Below are 20,957 nucleotides of genomic sequence, written 5' to 3'. Positions count from 1 at the left end.
GATAATTATCAAAATAAATAATTAATATTGAATATAATAATTTATATACAGTATATACAGTATATATACAGTATATATATATATATATACAGTATATATATATAAATATATACAGTATATATATATATATATATATATATATATATATATATATATATATGTATATGTATGTACAGTATATATCAACCAATCACTGGAGCTGTGTGAAGTCCCCTCCTGCTTCAAACGCTCCACAATCATCCCGGTCCCCAAGAAATCCTCCATCACAGGATTAAATGACTACAGGCCCGTCGCCCTGAAGTCTGTGGTCATGAAATCCTTTGATCTGAAGGACATCACAGGGCCCCTGCTGGACCCCCTGTAGTTTGCCTACCGTGCAAACAAGTCGGTGGATGATGCAGTCAACATGGGACTGCACTACTTGCTGCAACACCTCGAATCCCCAGGGACATACGCAAGGGTTCTGTTTGTGGACTTCAGCTCAGCGTTCAACACCATTATCCCGGAGGTACTTCAACCTAAACTCTCCCAGCTCACTGTGCCAGCATCCACCTGTCAGTGGATCACAAACTTCCTGACAGACAGGACGCAGCAGGTGAGGCTGGGAAAAATCACATCCAGCACCTGGACTATCAGTACTGGCGCCCCCCAGGAATGTGTGGTCTCTCCACTGCTCTTCTCCCTCTACACCAACGACTGCACCTCAGAGGACCCAACTGTTAAACTCCTGAAGTTCACAGACGACACAACGGTCATCGGCCTCATCAGAGACGGTGATGAATCTGCATACAGACGGGAGGTTGAACAGCTGGTCCTCTGGTGTGGTCAGAACAACCTGGAGCTGAACAAGCTCAAAACTGTGGAGATGACAGTGGACTTCAGGAGGACCCTCCCCAACAGTGCCCCCCCTCACCATACTCAACAGCACTGTGTCTGCGGTGGAGACCTTCAGGTTTTTGGGATCCATAGTTTCCAAGCAGGACAGAAACAGACTGCAACAGATTGTCAGGTCTGCAGAGAGGATCATTGGTTCCAGCCTGCCCTCCATCCTGGACTTGTACACCTCCAGAGTCAGGAAACAGGCAGGAAAGATCACTGCAGACCCTTCACACCCTGGACACAAGCTGATCCAACTCCTCCCCTCTGGTAGGTGTTACAGAGCTCTGTACGTCAAAACCACCAGACACAGGAACACTCCGCCAACAATGGTAAGAGAATGGCTGTCTCTGTCGATTGACCCACCTTGAACCCAGACAGGTGGGAGTCCAAGAGGTTGTTCTGGTGGCGATAGGAAGACAGTTGGTTAAAGACAGCACGTTCAAGTGTTTTAGATAGAAAGGGTAGAAGAGAAACCGGTCTGAAGTTCTTGACATCAGAGGAGTCAAGTGATGGTTTCTTCAGAAGGGGGGTGACTCTGGCAATCTTGAAAGCTGTGGGAAAGCATCCTGAAACAAGCGATGTGTTGATGAGATGGGTGAGCTGCGCGTCGGAAAGTTCTGTCCTTGTCATCAATTAATTCCTGATAATGGACACCTCACCAGGCATTATCCTTTACTTCGATCATTTTCTGTACTCCATCAAAACAAACTCTGACAACAATGACACTCCTGTCTCCACCTCTCACTCACATTTTATACCCACAGCAGCTTCATAAAAACATTTATAAAAAAGTTCAACTTCTGTACACTTATTGTTTGCCTCTATTTTCATCTGAGTAGTGCAACATAACACTCAATTTACATGTCACAGTTGTACAAAGGATTGGTTTCAAAACAGTTTTTCAGCCCACTTGAATGTAGATGTATCCTGAAGGTCATAAATAGGTGTTATCTTAAACCATCGCTCCATTATCTCCAAGCTATTCAGAATGCATCCAGATAAGTGGTGCGATTTTAATTCAACCTTCATTAAGTAAAGTCCCAAAAGGTATGCAGTTTGGAAAATGAACAGGGTTTTAGAAACTGCTCGACCATCTGCCTTCTGCTGTATGACCTCCTCCAGTGGACTGTCTGCCCTCTTTATCGCAGCAGTCATTATGTGGCTAAAGAGTCTTGTCTGCCATTGGGAAGCTGGAATCTGTCACTGAGGCTTTGTCCTGTGAACAGTTCAGAAAGATACCGAATTCAAAAAGTCTTTCAGATGTAACCAAAGTACATTTCCCCTAAGCAATTTGAAGGATTCAGCCGGAACTAAAGCCGAAACATCTGGAGACGCACAAAACACTAACAAGACAAAAGAGTCCGGAAGACATCATCATACAGCTTCTATGATGAATCAAGTTGTTACAGTCCAAACCAACCAATCAGAGTCACCCTTGCATGTCAGTACCCTTATTTGATGGCTCCTCACATTATGAGATGGTTCTGGTCTGCCATTGTGAAGATGGTTCCAATGCTCTGAGGACTGAGGAGGGACATTACATACACCTTTGGGAAAGTCTTTTACCAGACCGACACACCCTTTTATTAGAATTGGGATGAACCCAAAATCTTCCATGTCTCCCAGGTGCGATTGATTCATACCCATGTGTCCCATCAGTCCTTCTAAACTTGCCATTGTCTCCAAGCTCACAGGCTTAAGTCATAAGCATTACCATCCTCTGCAGTCTGTAAAGATGTGTCACCTTTGTGCTGTCATCATTTACTGATTAAAAAAAGAGTACAATACCATAATATAAGAATAAAAAAATGATAAGTTTGAAATACACATGGGACACACTGTATGGTAATTTGAGAAAGTGTGTTTTGTTTTCACATCCATGCAATAAGCAGCATAAGAAACAGCCTTGTGTGGTGATTGAATAAACAGATTGAACCGTGAGGTGCAGGCCTGTAGATGATGAAACATAAGGCAAAACATAAGGCTCAGTGTGTGTGTGTGTGTGTGTGTGTGTGTGTGTGTGTGTGTGTGTGTGTGTGTGTGCGTGTGTGCGCGCAGGACATCTTCAACGCTGTGATCAAACAGAACCCGTTCCTGGTACACCAGCTGCCCTGCTTCTGGAACGTCCAGCTGTCCGACCACACCCGCTCTGAGAAGTGCTACAAAGACGTGTCGGACCTCAAGGTGAGACCCTGCTGCCTCCGCTACACTCATACTTAGTCACTTCAGACAAACAATACCTGACCTACATTATTCAAGAGTCTGAAGCCACCCCCACACTCAAAGTGAGTAAAAGCATTATGGATTTTGTTAAGCTTGAAAAAGCGTCTTGTCTTCTGTAGGTTTCAGGAGATGCAGAGCTGTCCAAGTCTGTCATGTATACATCCAACATGTGAGTGGACATACAGAATGTAGAACTATAAAGATATTGCTGACTAGGCCCATTCATTAGATAACACATTCTTTTTCCAACAAGGAAATGCACCTACAGTTTGGTAGTAGTGATCAGGCTCCCTCCCGCATTTAGTTGGCCTTATGACAACCCAAAGCAATAATGTTTCATAATGCCTGTAGGTGTTTTTTGAATGGCTTTGACAGTACCAAAGCTCATTTAATATAATTGCTCCAAGCATAAATTTGACTTTTAAATGAGCTGATATCAACATATTAACTAAGCTAAGTGGTTATGGATGGATGACCCTTGATGTTGTCTACGTGTGGGAGCAGACGTGACACACAGTGAAAGAAAACCAACAGCCAAATTATGTAATACATTGTTGTTGTAGACACAATGATGTTTTTTTTGCAGAAAAATCATTCCAGAGCACAACAAACACAAGATACGGGATTTTACTTAATTCAGTTGGTGAACGCTGATTAGAAAGACTAAAGATATACAGCTATTTTTCTTTAGTTTGTTTCAGCTTTCAGCAGAAAGGGAGAAAAGAAAGAAATGCACTGAATAGCCCTTTTCCACAGACAAGAAAAGAAGATGGGGGAAGTGAGGAGATAAATGAGACACACCTGTGAGCGGGGGAAGGAAGGGGGAGAATCAACTAACAGAAGCAGCAGGGAGGAAAATGAGAGTGGCTAAAGGAGGAGATCATTGAAATCTAATTCAGTTTCTGGACATCTTTGCTCAAAAGATAAACTCACTTTTGATTTGATTAGTAATATTTTAGTTAAATACAGCAAGACTTAATTGATAAAGATGTATTCATTTTTTGTTGCGGGGGTAGCAGGCTATCTCTCTAACACTCTAACACTTTCTTAAAGTGACAGGGTAGAAGTGTGATATTATTTTTCTGTCTGGCGCCCAACTCTTAATTTGAATATTTGGAATTAAAACCTACGCTACAAGCTCTTTTAAGGCTGATTGTGGTGTCTGTGATGCTGTTTTCTGTCTTTTATTTTTTCTTCCTGCATCAAAATAACTAGATCAGACCCCGGGTTTGCTTACTATAGAAACCACAAGATGTAATCAAATAAGTTTGGGCCGGTGTAAACCTTTTCAAACCGGGTTGATATTAAGCCAGACATCGACTGGACTGGTGTACTGAACTTCACCTCTTGGTGTTGCACTTGTCTCAGCAGATACTCATCACTAAAATGAGAATAGCTTGTCCACCTTAAAGGTCCGTCCACCTTAAGTGAGCTTGAGCTGGACTTGCCCCATCACTTTAATCAGCAGGTAGAAAAAAGACACGGGAACTTGTCTTGTATCTTGAGGAGCTGTAGCATTTATTCACCAACAAATAAACTGTAGACACACTGCACTGCTACGTCCACAGGTCCAGCTTACTGCTTACTTCATACTCAGGTCACAGACACTCTCTCTGTAAACCGGACATTTGCCAGCGTTACGGGCCGCAGGCTTGCAATGCACTGGCAGGAGGACCCGTCTTGCCTCGTTGCCCCAAAAAAGCCCACAAACTTTCAGTAAACCAACACAACGTGTGCCTCTTCCCACCTCGACTGAAATTTGATCTCCTTTATGTTGCCGGCCGTGGCTCGGCAGTAAATTGCGGCCTGTCACACACTAGTGGCTCCATCGTCTATAAACAAACCTAATATTATTGTCATATTGCTTTTTACTAATGCAATACAAGCTGAAGCAGTTGAAACATTTGAAAGGATTGTTTCAAATGTGAGCATGAAATGTGTGTGTGAGTAATGGCTGAAGTTGAAGTACCGACTTGAATTGGCAGTTAAGGTGTAACTATTATCAGTATAAGCACTGAAAGAAGTTGAAGTGGAGGCTGAGGTGTAAGCACTGTCAATGGAAACACTGAAATGAGTTGAAATGGCAGTTGGGTGAATGAAGAAGTGGATATGGAGCTGAACATTTGAGGACTGGTTAAAGCTCCTTGGCTTGAATACTGGAATTATTCATTGCACTTGAATCATAAAACAGATTTTTTTTCGAAAAAGAAAAATTAAAATCGGAAAGGAAGTTTAAGTGTGGTACCTCGTAAAGGTGTGAGGAAGTAGTAAGCTATTACTGATATCAGTTAGTGGTTCAGTGTCATGTCCTTCTTTGATGTAGGTAGATATCTTGGGAGTTCATCTTATAACTGTCATTACTAAAATGTATATATTGAGATGCTTGATAAGTTCAGATTGTGACCAGATAGTGTTATGGGTCCATAAAGACCTGTATATTTTGCGCTTTAATGACTTGTCTTAAATCCCAGGACCAGGATGTTTATCATTTGGTGGAATGGAAGTGGTTTACTGGCCTGTGCCTTAGAAGAGATCTGACCATGACAAGAACAACAGTACCCGGATAACCTTTTTCCCTGCTCTCTTCTCCGTGGTTCTTCTGCCCAGGTGATCCACTGGAATTCTCCCAAGAAGCTGCGAGTGAAGAACAAGCATGTCGAGTTTTTTCGGAATCTCTACCTAACCTTTCTGGAGTACGATGGCAACCTGCTGCGGCGAGAGCTGTTTGGTTGTCCCAGCGAGGCGGACCACAACAGTGAAAATGTAGGTGTAACCTCTTCTGTGTTTTTTGGTTGTGATGTGGATTTAGTGCTGAATACATGATAAGTGGTGGAAAACTAGTATTAGTCGACTTAAGCAGGCAGGGCTGTAACTGTTTGTGTATTGGTGCTGAACCGTCATGGTCCAGGGGTCACGGTCCGTTGCACACAGAATACATCGTATGTCAGACATGTCAAACTCAAGGCCCGCGGGCCGAATTTGTTTTTTAAATTTAAAGTTGGACTTGAAAATAAAAATATCCCCATGGTCGGAATTATGAGATACAAAGTCTGTGTCTGTCTGTGTGCCGACATTAAAACTAGTGGACAAGAGAGGAAAAAAGCCCGTAAAGCGGTTTTCCAACAAGTGATTGAGTTGAAAATGATCGATGAGAGCTCCGACCAGATACAGAATTAAAAAAATGTCAGTTTGTGAAGAAACACCATCAGACCGAGTTCAGGAACTAGCAGACAATCTAACAACACAGCTAGCTAAGAGACGAGCAGGTACTTGTCTTCTTCATTAGCTGTTGATGAAAGCACAGACAACACGGACACATCATACATCTATCAGTGTTTATAAGAGGCTGAAGGCAGACCTGACCGTCAGTGAGGAGCTCTTGGATGTAGCTGCATGAATGGACGACGACAGGGAGGAACATTAGTGACGCAGAGAGGTGACAAAAATAGCTTTGAACAAAGTTAATGTAATAATTTTTATTATGTCTTTGTTATTTTCTTTAAAAGTTTGATCTTTGATAGAGTAATGTGGGTTTCTTAACCCTAAATTAAAATGATTTATGTTATGATAAAAGAAATGTGCTTCAATATAATTTTACATTGATATGACTGTAATGACTGTAATGTAATGTAATGATATAAATGCATGTACAATATGTTTACACTTGAATAAATAATTAAATGCAGAGACAGTTATTTAACAATATGTTAGGGAGTAGTTACAGGCCCTGGCCAGCTTTGCATTTTGCATTAAATGTTGCAGCAAGAGTTTTGAAAAGTGTAGAGATTTTCACTCTCTACAAGAGTTTCTCTCTTTCTCTCTATAGTCTAAGTTACTCTCTCAACCAGGTGCAATCTCAGGTACCGAAATTTGACACCAATTGATTTCAGTGCTCAGCAGTACCAACGTAATTTAGTTGGTACCCTTAAAAGTACAGAGTCAGAAACCCAACCCTAAATATTTCACTCTGAGCTAGTATGGGCAACCGACCAACATTGGCATTTCTAGAGCCACAGCACTAGGGTGACCAAAACAATTCAGTTTCTCCCTGTATATTTCTCATTGAGCCTGGTGGTAAACCTTTTTTGTCCATTGAATTCTGTATCAATCAGTCTGGGGAAGACAGTCTGACCACTGACCTTTCAGCTCCTCAGGAGCTGTTCTGCTGAAACAGCTGGATTCCTCAGTAGAGCATGCTGCTTTTTATTATTTATACAATTTATTTTGTCCACACTATAAGGACAAACAAAAAACACGGAATTCACTGAGAGAGATCAAGGAGACAGTGGGAGGCAGCCAGGAGCAGACTATGACAGCAGGCTTTTCAGTCCACTTTCCAGTGTGTCCATTCAGAAGAGTTGTAAACACCGTAGACATGATTGGACCACATGTTGTATAACCTGCTTCATTTGAAGCTTAACAAGGCCCTGACACACCCTATAAGTGTCCAGTATACTGTATAGAGTCATTCATTCACACCTCCTCAGCTTCTACGCTGCTGAAGTTCACCATGGTCTGGAGTTGGGTTTTTACAGCATCAGCCACTATGGGACCATAGAATTATTTTAAGTGTCAGCACTGTGGAGAGTTAATCACGTTATAATTCCCATCATGGTACGCAAGAGCCTTTTTTTGCCAACACTCAATTCTAATGTGTCCTTAACTCAGGAAATATTTTGCTCACTCAATTTTTCAGAGTTTGAGCACCAATTTAAATCCCATTAAAGTGATGATTAGACTAATGAAGTCCCTGAGGGATTGGCTGCATATTGCAGACCAGACTCCTTCACGGCCACAGGGCCACTGCAGCCCAGTCACTCACTGCAGCTCCACTAATAACGCTGTTCAAAGCAGAGCGATGCCTCTCAACAGCTCCTCTGCTGACAGCCCTTCAGCCACTTCTCTCTGCTGTTCCCCAAATCTGCATTTTATTTGTAATCAATTGCAACAGCTTGGTGCTAAATGGATTTATGTAAGATTAGAGGTGGCAGACTGGGACACAGAAAAGCCCTCAAAACCTATTCTGCTCCAGCATAACCACCACAAATATCCTGTACACGTGTAGACATGGACACAGAAGTTCTCCAGTGAAAAGTGTTTCATTCAAATGCCTAAGTAAGATGTTGGTTTATATTTAATTGGCAACAACCTTTAGTGGCAATATGAGTGATGACTCTACCGTCAGGAGCGAAGGCTGAAGCAGTGTGACATTGTTCTACGCCCTGAAAACCTCACAGAGAGGAGTTTGGAGTGGATGGATGGGTTAAAATAGCAATGGACACTGGAGTCCACAGTCTCTTTGCCTGTACCTACCAAGATTGTTGTTTTTTTGATGATGATTTCCATGATTTCCCCCTAACACTAACCAATTAGTTTTAATGCCTAAACCTAACCAAATATAATAAGAAATGTACCGTCGGTTCTTGACTGATGGTAAAGTACATTGTGCCTTCAGGTTTGCATATAAATTTCCCTCTTGATTCTTAATAATTTCATCAGAGGTGTACAAAGGATGGATACACAACTCAAAGATTTCCTATTGTGTGGAACGTTCCTTCAAATATATATCCATGTAAGCTAGTGTTTATTGGCAATGACACTTAGATCTTCCCCATGGAACAATTTGGTTCCAGCTCACACATGACATGAGCTTGTCTTTTTCCATTCGTGACTGTTTTAGTCTTTAGCTTTAAATTTCTGCAAGCTTTATAGGATGAGAAAGCTGTCCTTTAAATGCCACAATAGATGAGCTTCTGAGTTCATTCTTCAAACAGAACTTCACAGAGCCAACTTACTTCCATGTCCTTTTAGTAGCTGTTCTGGAGCTTTTGATTATATAGCATGATATTCATAGAAGATAAAGTTTGCTCAGTTGTCATGGGGACACCAATTTTTTAAACTGGACCAGTATTGAGGGAGAGTGCTGCAGACGATAGCTGTTTAACAATCTGTAATGTAATTGCTATGGGCATTTAACGGCAGACGTCTGCAGCATTCTCCATCAACACCGGACCAGTTTCAGAAATGATTGTCCCCATTAGTCACTTAGACACAAAAATATGGGAAAGTAAGGTAGGAAAAGTACAGAAGTTAATGAATCCTGCTTCACATAGATAAACATGATAATTATCCAACCTTCAGGCTTCAGCAGGTAGAGCAGGTCGTCCATTCATCGCAGGTTCCACGGTTTGATCCCTGGCCCCTCCTGACCACTTGTCCAGGAGGGGCCCATAAGCAAAATTCTCCTGATGGTTAGGCCTTTCACAGCAGCTCTCTGCATGAGTCTGTGTGTGTGAATGGGTAAATGAAAGGCAAATCGTAAAGTGCTTTGGATGAAAGCATTACAAATGCAGTTCATTTATATGTGAAGTGATTCATGATCAGTCTGTTCTCACCCTATTTCGATCATGGTGCAGTTTTTGGGACAGAAAGTCACTGGCGGTCTAGAGACTGTGATGCAGCATCACCTTCAGTGGTTAACCTTCTTGTCCATAAAATGTCTTACTGTTGGTGTCTCTCTCCTCTCTGCCTGCAGCTTCAGAAGACTCTGTCAGAGCTGGACGAAGATGATCCTTGCTACGAGTTTCGCCGAGAACGGTTCACCGTCCACCGAACGCACCTCTACTTCCTCCATTATGAGTATGAACCCAGCTCTGACAACACTGACGTCACGCTAGTCGCCCAGCTTTCTATGGACAGGTACTGTTCTTCAATAACAGTAACAAAGCTAAGTCTGTTACAATATATGGTAATACTCCACTGCACGTAAATGGAAAACTTTCAGAGATACCTTTGTTCTGCAACAGGTGTGCTTGGGTTAGGTTTATTATATATTATATATTTCTTTTTTAGCCCTAAAAAAAGAAATATCCTGAAATTGTTGTTTTTTTTTAGGCGAAAATTCAAATTTTCAGTTTGTGCTGTGTGCCATCTTAATGTACTCTTAACCAGTAACATATATGCTGATATGTACACTTCTGAAAAAATCTCACAAGTGTTCCCTTTATTTTAATACCCAAACTATTAAAATAGCCCTTGCAGTTGCAAAACTGTACTCATTTTAGTATGGGTATGCCAAACCCTAGACCTAAAAAATAGGCCTACGGTTTAACAGGTTGCAGTAGTGAGTAAAGCCAAATCTAATGATAAGGTAGGCTGTCTCAAGCTTTCCTTAATGTAAAAACGATGAATACAATATCAGGACCCCATCTGCATATCAAGTCCAAGGTTGAGTGACTCATTATTTAATATCTTCACTAAAAACAATGAAAGCTGTGAGCAGCAATGGTTAATTATAATGTTTTGTTGTGTGACATCTCTGACTTTTTAAAGTCACAAAGAAACTAACAGTTGGAAACAGCCGCAGGGTTCAATACTTATTAATATATATTATATATATATATATATATATATATATATATATATATATAATATTTTAGAAGTTTTGTTTTGACATTTTTGTCATTTACAGGAGATTTCATGTAATGTGAGGTTCAGAGAATGTCCATTCAAAAGCTTATTTCATGTTATGTCCCTCTTTAATGCAGATCAACAACCCTGTCTCCTAAAAATGACATTGCCATACAACTAAACTGTATTATAAATTACTATATTAATATTTTTGCAGTTTTAAGCATGAGGTTAACATTGTAAATTGAAACAAAACAACATAACTACTTGATTAGTTTTAGTAAAAGATCACGGTTTGGCTTAAAATAAGTATGTGTGTTATGTAATATATTTTGCATACATTACATTAAACTTTTAACGTAACGTTAAAATAAGTCAACGTTGACTTTGGTGCTTGTCTTGTGTTTGCTTGACCCACCCATCCACCCTGTCCTCCTTTCTACGTGCGCTTTGATATTTGTCAAGCGTCATAAACAAACGAAATCCAGAAGAAACTAGGCCTCCCTCGAAACATAAATCTTACATTTTCAGGTAACTAAAGCTAGCATGAAATGTAAGTTATTCTTTCACAGAGGTTACTATTTTCATTATCTCGCACCAATAAATAAAAGTAATTTTCACATTGGGGCCTTGAAAGTGAAATGTTTTTGTGATGTCACCCATCCCCGTGTCTCACCCCCTGCAGGCTCCAGATGTTGGAGGCCATTTGTAAGCACTGGGAAGGCCCCATCAGCCTGGCCCTGTACCTGTCCGACGCCGAGGCCCAGCAGTTCCTGCGCTACGCTCAGGGCTCCGAGGTGCTGATGGGCCGTGGGAACGTCGGTTACCACATCGTCTACAAAGAGGGACAGTTCTACCCAGTCAACCTGCTGCGTAATGTGGCCATGCGGCACGTCAACACACCCTACATGTTCCTGTCCGACATCGACTTCCTGCCTATGTACGGCCTGTACGAGTACCTCAGGTAAGAGGTGAAAGAATCGGGTGTAAACCAGCTAAGTTGGTAGTGTTCTGACACCTTTACGCTTCGTTTTTCCTATCTTTAGATTTGAGAAAGACAATTGTGAATTTTGCACATGCTTGCTTTAGTAATTTACAGTATGGAATCCATTCTTATTCCATTCTTATGTGACTGTAGGAAGTCAGTGGTGCAGCTGGACATGGCCAACGCCAAGAAAGCCCTGGTGGTTCCAGCCTTTGAGACACTGCGATACCGTCTGTCTTACCCTAAGTCCAAAGCTGAGCTGCTCTCTCAGCTGGACATGGGCACACTCTTCACCTTCAGGTGAGCTACATCTGTTTCTGAAGCTAGCAATGTCTTCAGGCTTTTCATTACATTTCCCTGTCTGTGGTGCAGATGTTGCTACTTTTATTTGCCGCAATTGCTGCGGCAGTAGAGGTGTTAGAGAGGGAGGGCAGGAAATGTATTTCTATCCAACTGGTTCTGCTTTAGCTGCAGTGCGCATCAACAAACCAACGCACCAGGTAACACATATTTTCCTACTGCAGCCACGCCTCCACATGACTCTGTTCAAAGTTGCATGAAGACTCAGCAGGAGAGGAGAAAGAGTTTTACATACGTCTTTAGAGACAACATGTGAACGGCCGCTAACGCTAAAAGAGCGCTAGCAGCAGCTAATATACAACATATACACACAGTATATGATGCTTCAAAACTACGACTACTCCTGCTGTCTGGTCTAATGTAAATATTCATACGTTGTGGATTTACCTAGTCATGCTTTGTGTAGCCTGATGAAGATACACTGATAAGTAGAGACCAAAAAATGCACACTAAAAAATCCATACTTTAAGTACGTCTAGCTGATTACATACTCTGACATCGGTAGTTGTAGTTTTTTACAGTGTGGTATTAGTACTTTTACTGCAGTAAAGGATCATAATACTTCTTCCACTGATCTGATATGTCAACAGCCAGACTGTGTCAGATTCAGACATTAGTTTTAGTTAAAAAAAAAAATAATACAAATGATCCGATTAAATATCAGATTAAATACATTTCAAACCAAATAGACAGAAGTCCCAAACATTCAAATGAATCATCAATACCATGGAGTGGAATAGGCCTACTTACTCACATCTGCTGCATGCCATGTGGTCTGCGTAGAACCCTTCATTATTATATCTTAGAAATTCCAAGGATGCAGGCATGTAAGCATGAAGACCATAAAAGGACCCTGGTACCCTGTATTCCACCAGTACCCGTAACAGGACTCCCAGAGGGAGAAACACATGTAGACGGGATGGGCAAACTCCCATGTCTCCTCCAATAGACCCGCAAAGGTAAAGAGCTGGTCCGCTGTTCCACGGCCGGGATGAAATCTCCTGTAACTAAGGTTTGACAATGGTTGGTCTGAAGTGCATTTACTCCATTTACTGCATTTACTCCATTTACTGTCCAACTCCACGTTTGTTAAACGACGGACAATCTGGCCACAAAGCAAGGCACAAGGGGCAAAGGGGTTGTATTTAGTCTTCTCATTAAACATAGGTGTGTTTTTGGCAAAACATGAATCAAACCAATCAGAGCGTCATCTCCCATTCCCTTTAAAAGCCTGGTGCACTTGCACCTGGGGCATTGCTATGGCAGATTTGGCAAATTGGAGAAGCAAACGGTTTTCTGCAGTGAAAATGTGAAGATTCTGACTTGGAGTAAACACCCTGGACCCTCTGGACTTATTGGAAATGTTTGGATCACAGGAGTCTGAGACAATCCTACCCAGCCACAGGACACTCTGTTTACTGTTTGTCGCTGTCCATTGGCGGGTGGTGCTGAATCAGTTTTGCTTTGTCGTTTTGTGAAAGGAGGGAAGGCACAGGTATGTGGTCCTTGGCCGGTGGACCGTCTGCCTCCACTATCTCCAAATCTTCTGTCCCATGGTAATAGGACTGTACTTATAACTAAGTATAGCACTTTTCTAGTCTAACATAACAGTATAATACTTCGCTCATTAACTTTGGACCAGGTTTTTGTTGGCCAATGGCGCCATCGCTTTCTGCTGCTTCAAGACTATTCCTCATCAAGAACAACGAGTCCATAGATAGATCCAACTACATTTGCTTCTTACACAATGTGGGCACTGGGCATGAAAATGACACCTGTGTCAATGTGAAACTAGCAAGGACAGTAGTGCTGTGCGATGCTTTGTGCCGGGTGTAAGACGGGGCCCAATAAGTAAAGTCTAAACTTTTGAGACCATGATACAGACAGAGGTTTCAAATCCAAATGCCACCTAGTATTTTTAAAACTATGAATGGCACTTCCCCTCAGAAAGACTGGATGTGGAGGCATACATCTTTAGACTCCCTTCAACGACAGTTTGGTAGAAACGTTTGTTCTCTCTCCCTCTAGGTACCATGTTTGGACTAAAGGCCATGCACCAACTAACTTTGCCAAATGGCGGACAGCCACCACACCCTACAGGGTGCAGTGGGAAGCCGATTTTGAGCCCTACGTCATGGTTAGGAGGGACAGTCCTGAGTATGACCGCCGCTTTGTGGGCTTTGGCTGGAACAAGGTGGCTCACATCATGGAGCTGGATGCACAGGTAACTTACTTTCTATATCTACCTGTCTAAACTGTCTGCTTAAGGTCTCGGTATACTTCTTCTCCACGCTTTCATTTATGTGTCTGCAGTTCATGCAAACAGTATCTTGAAATACCAAATACATTGCTGTAAACATGTATCCGTTATTTTCTGTGGTGCTATTAAATCAGCTTGGTGCTTCACACATCTATTGCTGCTGTACCACTAGACAGTTAATGACCCTGTTGAAAAGTCACTATGCATCTAATTATGATGAGGCTTAGGTCAGCTTTGGATGAAGTACTCAATATGTCTATTTGCAGTGACTTATTCAATGAAATGCCAGCCCCTGGTCCAGGATTATCATAGTAAAATCCATCCATCCACTATCTGTAACTGCTCATCCTTGGCTCCCGGGGAGCAGAGCCACTTCCAGCTGATAATGGCAAGAGGTCAATCACAGGGCTGAAGGGAGATTAGTTGTGATCTTATCACTAAAGCTGCACCAAATATATTAAAAAAGGATGCCATTTGTAAAGGTAATGTGAAATGTGACGTCCGTAGAGATGAACCTACAGGATAGTATCACCAACTCTGCAGTTTGTTCCCCTCAGCTCTACAGAGCTTTTTAGCATCTGTCAGCTCATTGTTTAGTTTTTGTCTTTCCACAATCTCTGCGCTTATGTTTTCAGCAGCAGCAAAGAGCCGTCTTCAGTGAAATGGCTCTGATAAACACACTGCTCAGCAGCTTACCTTTGCTTAGTTTACCAGCAATGTACCTAAGTGTGAGCACAGCTCTCTAACAATGTAACACAACTCAGAGTCTACAGCCATGCTAGTAGTTAAAAATAACTTGAATTTAGTGCAGCAAAGAAATTGCACAACGCCAAGATGACCGACTTGTTTATCAGGTCACCGTCATTGCTTGCGCTTATAAAGTGTGTGTGTGTGTGTGTGTGTGTGTGTGTGTGTGTGTGTGTGTAGTGGCATGGTGGATGAACTTGTCGTTACTACAATATCTTGACTCAACACGCTGGTTCTTGGATTATTTCAACAACTTGAGGAAACTAACCCATCCATGTGAAGCGTGGTTTAGATAACTAGATAGTTTAACTAGAGGACTGCTTGTTCAAAGTTCAAAGAGGTTCTTCCCCTGTTTACTAGTTAGTTTCACTGATGTCTGAAGGGATATATCACATCGGGAATAATAAATAAAAAATACTGTATTTTAATATATGAAGTTATTGAAGGTTATGGTAATTTTGTAGCCTATATGTGTGTGTAGGTATGAACAGAACATCATTTAGATTTACCCCTGCCCTCATCTCCTCTCTTTCCTTCACCTACTTCTAATTCCCCTTCCCTTCTCTTTCCCCCTCTTTCCTCTTCTCTATTTGATGATGTATCACTTCCTAGCTTTGGGACATTGATAGAGAACCACCCTCCCACTCTGTTGATTAGTGTAACACAATAAAAGCGTGCAAGCTGCTGCTGACAATGACCCCGCCAGCCATCTTTACTTACTTATGCTAAAAAACAACAACAAAAGTGCCACAGAAGCAATTGTTGCACTGTTAAACAACAAAGTGAGGCTGGAAGGACAAAAGCGTATCTTATGTTAGCTAGTTCACGCAAGATAGTATACATTTCTTTCTCTTCTTATTAAAACAGTCTATGGTAGGTATGATCCCATTTTAACTGAATGAAACACATGTTAATGACGATTAACTAACATGTTCTAGTATGAATACAGACTAAACAAAGTGGTGGGTTTAATATCAGAGGAATTAGTTACAATGTGAACTTTTACAGCAGAGCAATAGAAAGCATCCTGAGTGCGAACATTACAAACTGGTATGAGGTGTTCAGGGTCCAGGACAGGAGGGCTCTATTTTAAAGTACCCAGAACATCATTGGTACCATCTACTGAGCATCAGTGATATTAAGGAGCCTGAGAAGAGCCCAAAGATTATTAAAAGACAAACCCAGCCAGCCACATCCTGCTGCTGTCTGCAAAGAGATACAGAAATATCAGCTGCTACAACGAACCAGAGCAGCTTTCCTCGTGCTGTAAGACTCCTCCACCCTCCACACATAATAACATTCATTCATCCTCCACCCTCCACACATAATAACATTCATTCATCCTCCACCCTCCACATATAATAACATTCATTCATCCTCCACCCTCCACATATAATAACATTCATTCATCCTCCACCCTCCACACATAATAACATTCATTCATCCTCCACCCTCCACATACAAAATAACATTCATTCATCCTCCACCCTCCACATACAAAATAACATTCATTCATCGTCCACCCTCCACACATAATAACATTCATTCATCCTCCACCCTCCACACATAATAACATTCATTCATCCTCCACCCTCCACACATAATAACATCCATTCATCCTCCACCCTCCACACATAATAACATTCATTCATCCTCCACCCTCCACACATAATAACATTCATTCATCCTCCACCCTCCACATATAATAACATTCATTCATCCTCCACCCTCCACATATAATAACATTCATTCATCCTCCACCCTCCACATATAATAACATTCATTCATCCTCCACCCTCCACACATAATAACATTCATTCATCTCCACCCTCCACATATAATAACATTCATTCATCCTCCACCCTCCACATATAATAACATTCATTCATCCTCCAACCTCCACATATAATAACATTCATTCATCCTCCACCCTCCACACATAATAACATTAATTCATCCTCCACCCTCCACATACAAAATAACATTCATTCATCCTCCATCCTCCACACATAATAACATTAATTCATCCTCCACCCTCCACATACAAAATAACATTCATTCATCCTCCACCCTCCACATACAAAATAACATTCATTCATCCTCCACCCTCCACACATAATAACATTCATTCATCCTCCACCCTCCACACATAATAACATTCATTCATCCTCCACCCTCCACACATAATAACATTCATTCATCCTCCACCCTCCACATATAATAACATTCATTCATCCTCCACCCTCCACATATAATAACATTCATTCATCCTCCACCCTCCACACATAATAACATTAATTCATCCTCCACCCTCCACATACAAAATAACATTCATTCATCCTCCACCCTCCACACATAATAACATCCATTCATCCTCCACCCTCCACACATAATAACATTCATTCATCCTCCACCCTCCACATACAAAATAACATTCATTCATCCTCCACCCTCCACTTTTAACATTTGAAAAAAAAAATATTTGTGTTTTTCTTATGTTTTCAAAATGGGACTACAAACTGCATTTTATTAAGCAACCCTGTGGTACAATTAGAGCAATCAGAAGATCGGCGGTTCAATCCCCGGCTCCTCCAGTCTATGTCAAAGTGCCCTTGGGCAAGACACTAAACCCCAAGTTGATGCTGATGAGCAGATGTCACCTTGCATTGTGAATGATAGCATGTAGTATCATTCATCCACACATCCACACAGTGGTCACAAGACTAGAAATGAGCTATATAAATGTCCAATGACTAATCACCAATTATATAGTAGTTGGTGTTAGGAATATTGGTGGACACAAAAATGAATGATAATGTTGCTCTGTGTCGGCTGGATGTGGACAAAAAAACAACCAATGCAGCTTTAATATGAGGTGTTGTAATAAATACGCTCTTCCTGTCCTCCTTTCTCTACAGGAGTATGAGTTTGTGGTTCTGCCAAACGCCTACATGATCCACATGCCTCATGCGCCAAGCTTCGATATCACCAAGTTTCGCTCCAACAAGCAGTACCGGGTCTGCCTCAAGACCCTGAAGGAGGAGTTCCAGCAGAACATGTCGCGGCGCTACGGCTTCGCTGCCCTGAAATACATGACGGCTGAGAACAACAGCTAGCCACCACTGCAGACCGTCACTCCCCGGCCCTGAACTACTGACACACTCCATGGGCTGGGGAAGGGGGGGTGAGGCCAATCAGGATACTTTGAGACTTTGTTAGAACGTTTGACCCTGAGTGTGGGTCTTCATGTCCATTCTTTGTCCTCTGCTGTGGATGTAAAAGCTGTGAAAGAGGACACGAGCGCCCGCTAGGCCCGGTGTCGACCTCTGGCCCTGACATCTGACACACAGCGGGCGAGGAAAGCAGACATTGCCATATTTGTAAGGCCAGTGACAGAGTTGTTGGCAGCGAGTAACATTATGTATGTCTGCGTGTGAGAGTGTGTACGTGCAGGTAGAGGAAAAGTGTGACTGTGTGTTTGTTCCTCCAGGACAGTGCTTAGGAAAAAGCTTCAGGAGAGCTGAAGATGTGAAGCATTGTGGGCTTACATTCTGTTTGCACGCCTTCCAAGTGCCAACAAAGAGCAGCAGCGGTCTGACTGACAGCACACCCCGACTCAAATGCATATCGTCACCAGGCGGCCGAGATAAGACAAAGTGGTAAACATGTCTACACAGATTTTTGAAATCTCACGGTGACGGGTGACACACACTCAGACATTGGGGAGAGCAGCCAGCCAGCCGACCATCTGCTGCTGCTTCATGTGTTTCATAGCTGATGCAGATCAGAATAAATCCTCCTCCTCCTCGTATGACAAGGGAAGTGAAGTGCAAAGATGGCTGGAGGTCATCCATGTGGTTGATATTCATGGTATCTCCACATCAGCCTGAGCATGCTGCTAGAGAGTGTTCCCAGTGTTTGATACCACTACGGAATGTGACAGCAGCGGTGCAGTGGGCTGTTTGGTGTATTTTAAATTAACGCCAGCGCAGTCTGCACAAACACTTGCTTGAAGTCCTGTCAGTTTGTGAAGCTGCCACCCCACCACACCGAGCAGCACGAGGCGAAGACGCATCAATCACTGAAATCAGTCTTATTTATCAGTGTGTTTACAGTCCTGATGGGTGGAGCGAGGAGGTGTAGTGTGTCTGAGGAGGGCAGAAAGAAACTGTGTGAAAATCACCACTTGCATTGCAGAGAGACGCTCTTTCTTTCTTTCTCTCACTCTTTCTTTCTCACCCTGGCCTCTAGTTTGACCATAGTAACGCTGCAGCGGTGAATGTTTTCCTGTTTGTGACGCACACCGTCAGGCTGGGCATGGTGATCCAGATGTGGGTTTGACCAGCTGTTACTACGGCTGTGGCACATTTCCACCCAGTTATCTGGAGACGACACAGACTGATTACTGACGGTCACTATGATAGTATACTCGTACTATATCATCACTGTTGAGCATCGACGTCAGGATGTCTGTTACTGCATGATGAGAAAAGTTGGAACAAATCATAGATGGATGACAGAAATATGATAGCGTTGTTAGATATTACGTTAAAGAGCGTTAAGTACGTCAATCTCACTGTGATATTAAATATATTCCATATTATAGAGGCTTGAAATTAAATGAAATGATTTAAAATGAATCCAGATGGGATTGCAATGTGTCCTGGTTTTCCCAGGTGACATTCAAATCTCTGCTTCAATCCAGAGGGTGATGCTGATACACCTGAAGCTGTTTGGTAACTGACACCAGAGGAAGGAGAGGAACTTTGTCAGTTCCAACAAAAACTACTATCATTAAACACAAAGTCACTGATGCATTGCACAGATCATATAGTGATTAAACTGATCAGGGATCAGATAACCAGTACAAGCACTCACACCATGGTCGTATGTGTAGAAATAGCTGGAGCTGCATTCTTCCTTTGCTTTAGTGTGCCAGTGTTTCAGTGTAGCTTCAGCTGCCATTATTCAGGGACTGTAGAGTCCACTTCCACAGATTCCATAAACAAGGGAAGACAGGTGTATTTACACCTGTTCAAAATCAGATCAGTTTGCGTCTCACTAATCTGATTTCCATCATGTTCAGTCTCTCATCTCCTACAACTTTCATGCTCTAGAAACAAAAGTACTATTTCTAAGAATAACCTTTAATTCTTAACTTAAGCCGAAAGGATGAGAGTTCCTAAAAGGCCTGCAAGTCATCTCCATGACAACTGAACAACAACAACAAACTCCATCTACATGGAGACGATGATTGAAAGCTCGAGAAAAAAATGTAAGTGGATGTTTAGAATGCATCATAGACATGGGCATCATAGAAAGTCAAACCATTTTGTCAAATAAATCACATTTAGACTTATTTGATGCATGTGGAAATGGACCACATTCTCAAAACACTCACCAACACTCATTCTCTCTCTCTCTCTCTCTCTCTCTCTCTCTCTCTCTCTCTCTCTCTCTCATATGACAGCAGTCTCTCACTCTGTACAGGAAAGCTGCAGATGGGCTTGGTGCAGTCATGCAGGGGTGTGTAGGTGTGTGTGTGTGTAGTTGTGTGTATGTGTATGTGTGTGATTGTACACGTGTGCAGTGTGACTCTGTTGTGAATGTGTGTGTGTGGCTTTGTGGGGCTGGGAGGAGCTGCAGTGTGTAAGTAGGTCAGTGCTGATTGGTGCTGCTACCTGAATAAAAACAAAAAGGTCAAACACTGAGCTGTCCCTTTGTGTCATCATTTCTGTCTTCTTGAATATCAAGTTAGCCTTGTGAACCCAAAGTAAATAGGAATTCATGAGAGCTCTCTTTCTCACACACAAACACAGAAGGTACACTTGTGTGTCTTTACACTTCCAAGGATTGGGGCACTAAACAGTTATAGTTATTTTTCTGTGTCTCCGAAGAATCTTTGTCAAATCAGGCAGAAAAGATGCCACCAAGTTGCATTATGGGAAATGGAGGATCCAGTGTTTTTCTGTGGCGTGTCTCATATTGAGAACAAGCGACTACCAGACATTAGACTATTTAAGAAAAAATAGAACAGTGGACATCAGGTCCTGAAAGGCCATTCCTAAAACACATCTCCCTCATGCATGCAAA

The 20,957-nt window shown here is 42.1% G+C and overlaps 1 protein-coding gene across 1 annotated transcript in view; it reads left to right on the top strand.

Annotated features, from left to right (window-relative positions):
• The window catches only part of large1 (LARGE xylosyl- and glucuronyltransferase 1), an 86,754-nt gene extending 66,179 nt beyond the window's left edge, over positions 1-20,575 (top strand). The window contains exons 9-15 of the mRNA XM_068717163.1: positions 2,938-3,063; positions 5,710-5,865; positions 9,638-9,801; positions 11,198-11,476; positions 11,651-11,797; positions 13,886-14,081; positions 17,783-20,575. Of these exons, the coding sequence (XP_068573264.1) occupies positions 2,938-3,063; positions 5,710-5,865; positions 9,638-9,801; positions 11,198-11,476; positions 11,651-11,797; positions 13,886-14,081; positions 17,783-17,980 (1,266 nt within the window). The 3' untranslated portion in view covers positions 17,981-20,575. The remainder of the gene's footprint in view (positions 1-2,937; positions 3,064-5,709; positions 5,866-9,637; positions 9,802-11,197; positions 11,477-11,650; positions 11,798-13,885; positions 14,082-17,782) is intronic.
• The last annotated feature ends 382 nt before the right edge of the window (positions 20,576-20,957 follow it).

Source organism: Cebidichthys violaceus, unplaced genomic scaffold (assembly GCF_023349555.1).
Source record: "Cebidichthys violaceus isolate CVI_PGR_0920_01 unplaced genomic scaffold, fCebVio1.0.p SCAF_21, whole genome shotgun sequence".
NCBI lineage: Eukaryota > Metazoa > Chordata > Actinopteri > Perciformes > Stichaeidae > Cebidichthys > Cebidichthys violaceus.
Note: the sequence above shows the minus strand (reverse complement) of the source record. Positions and strands in the feature narration are given on the sequence as shown.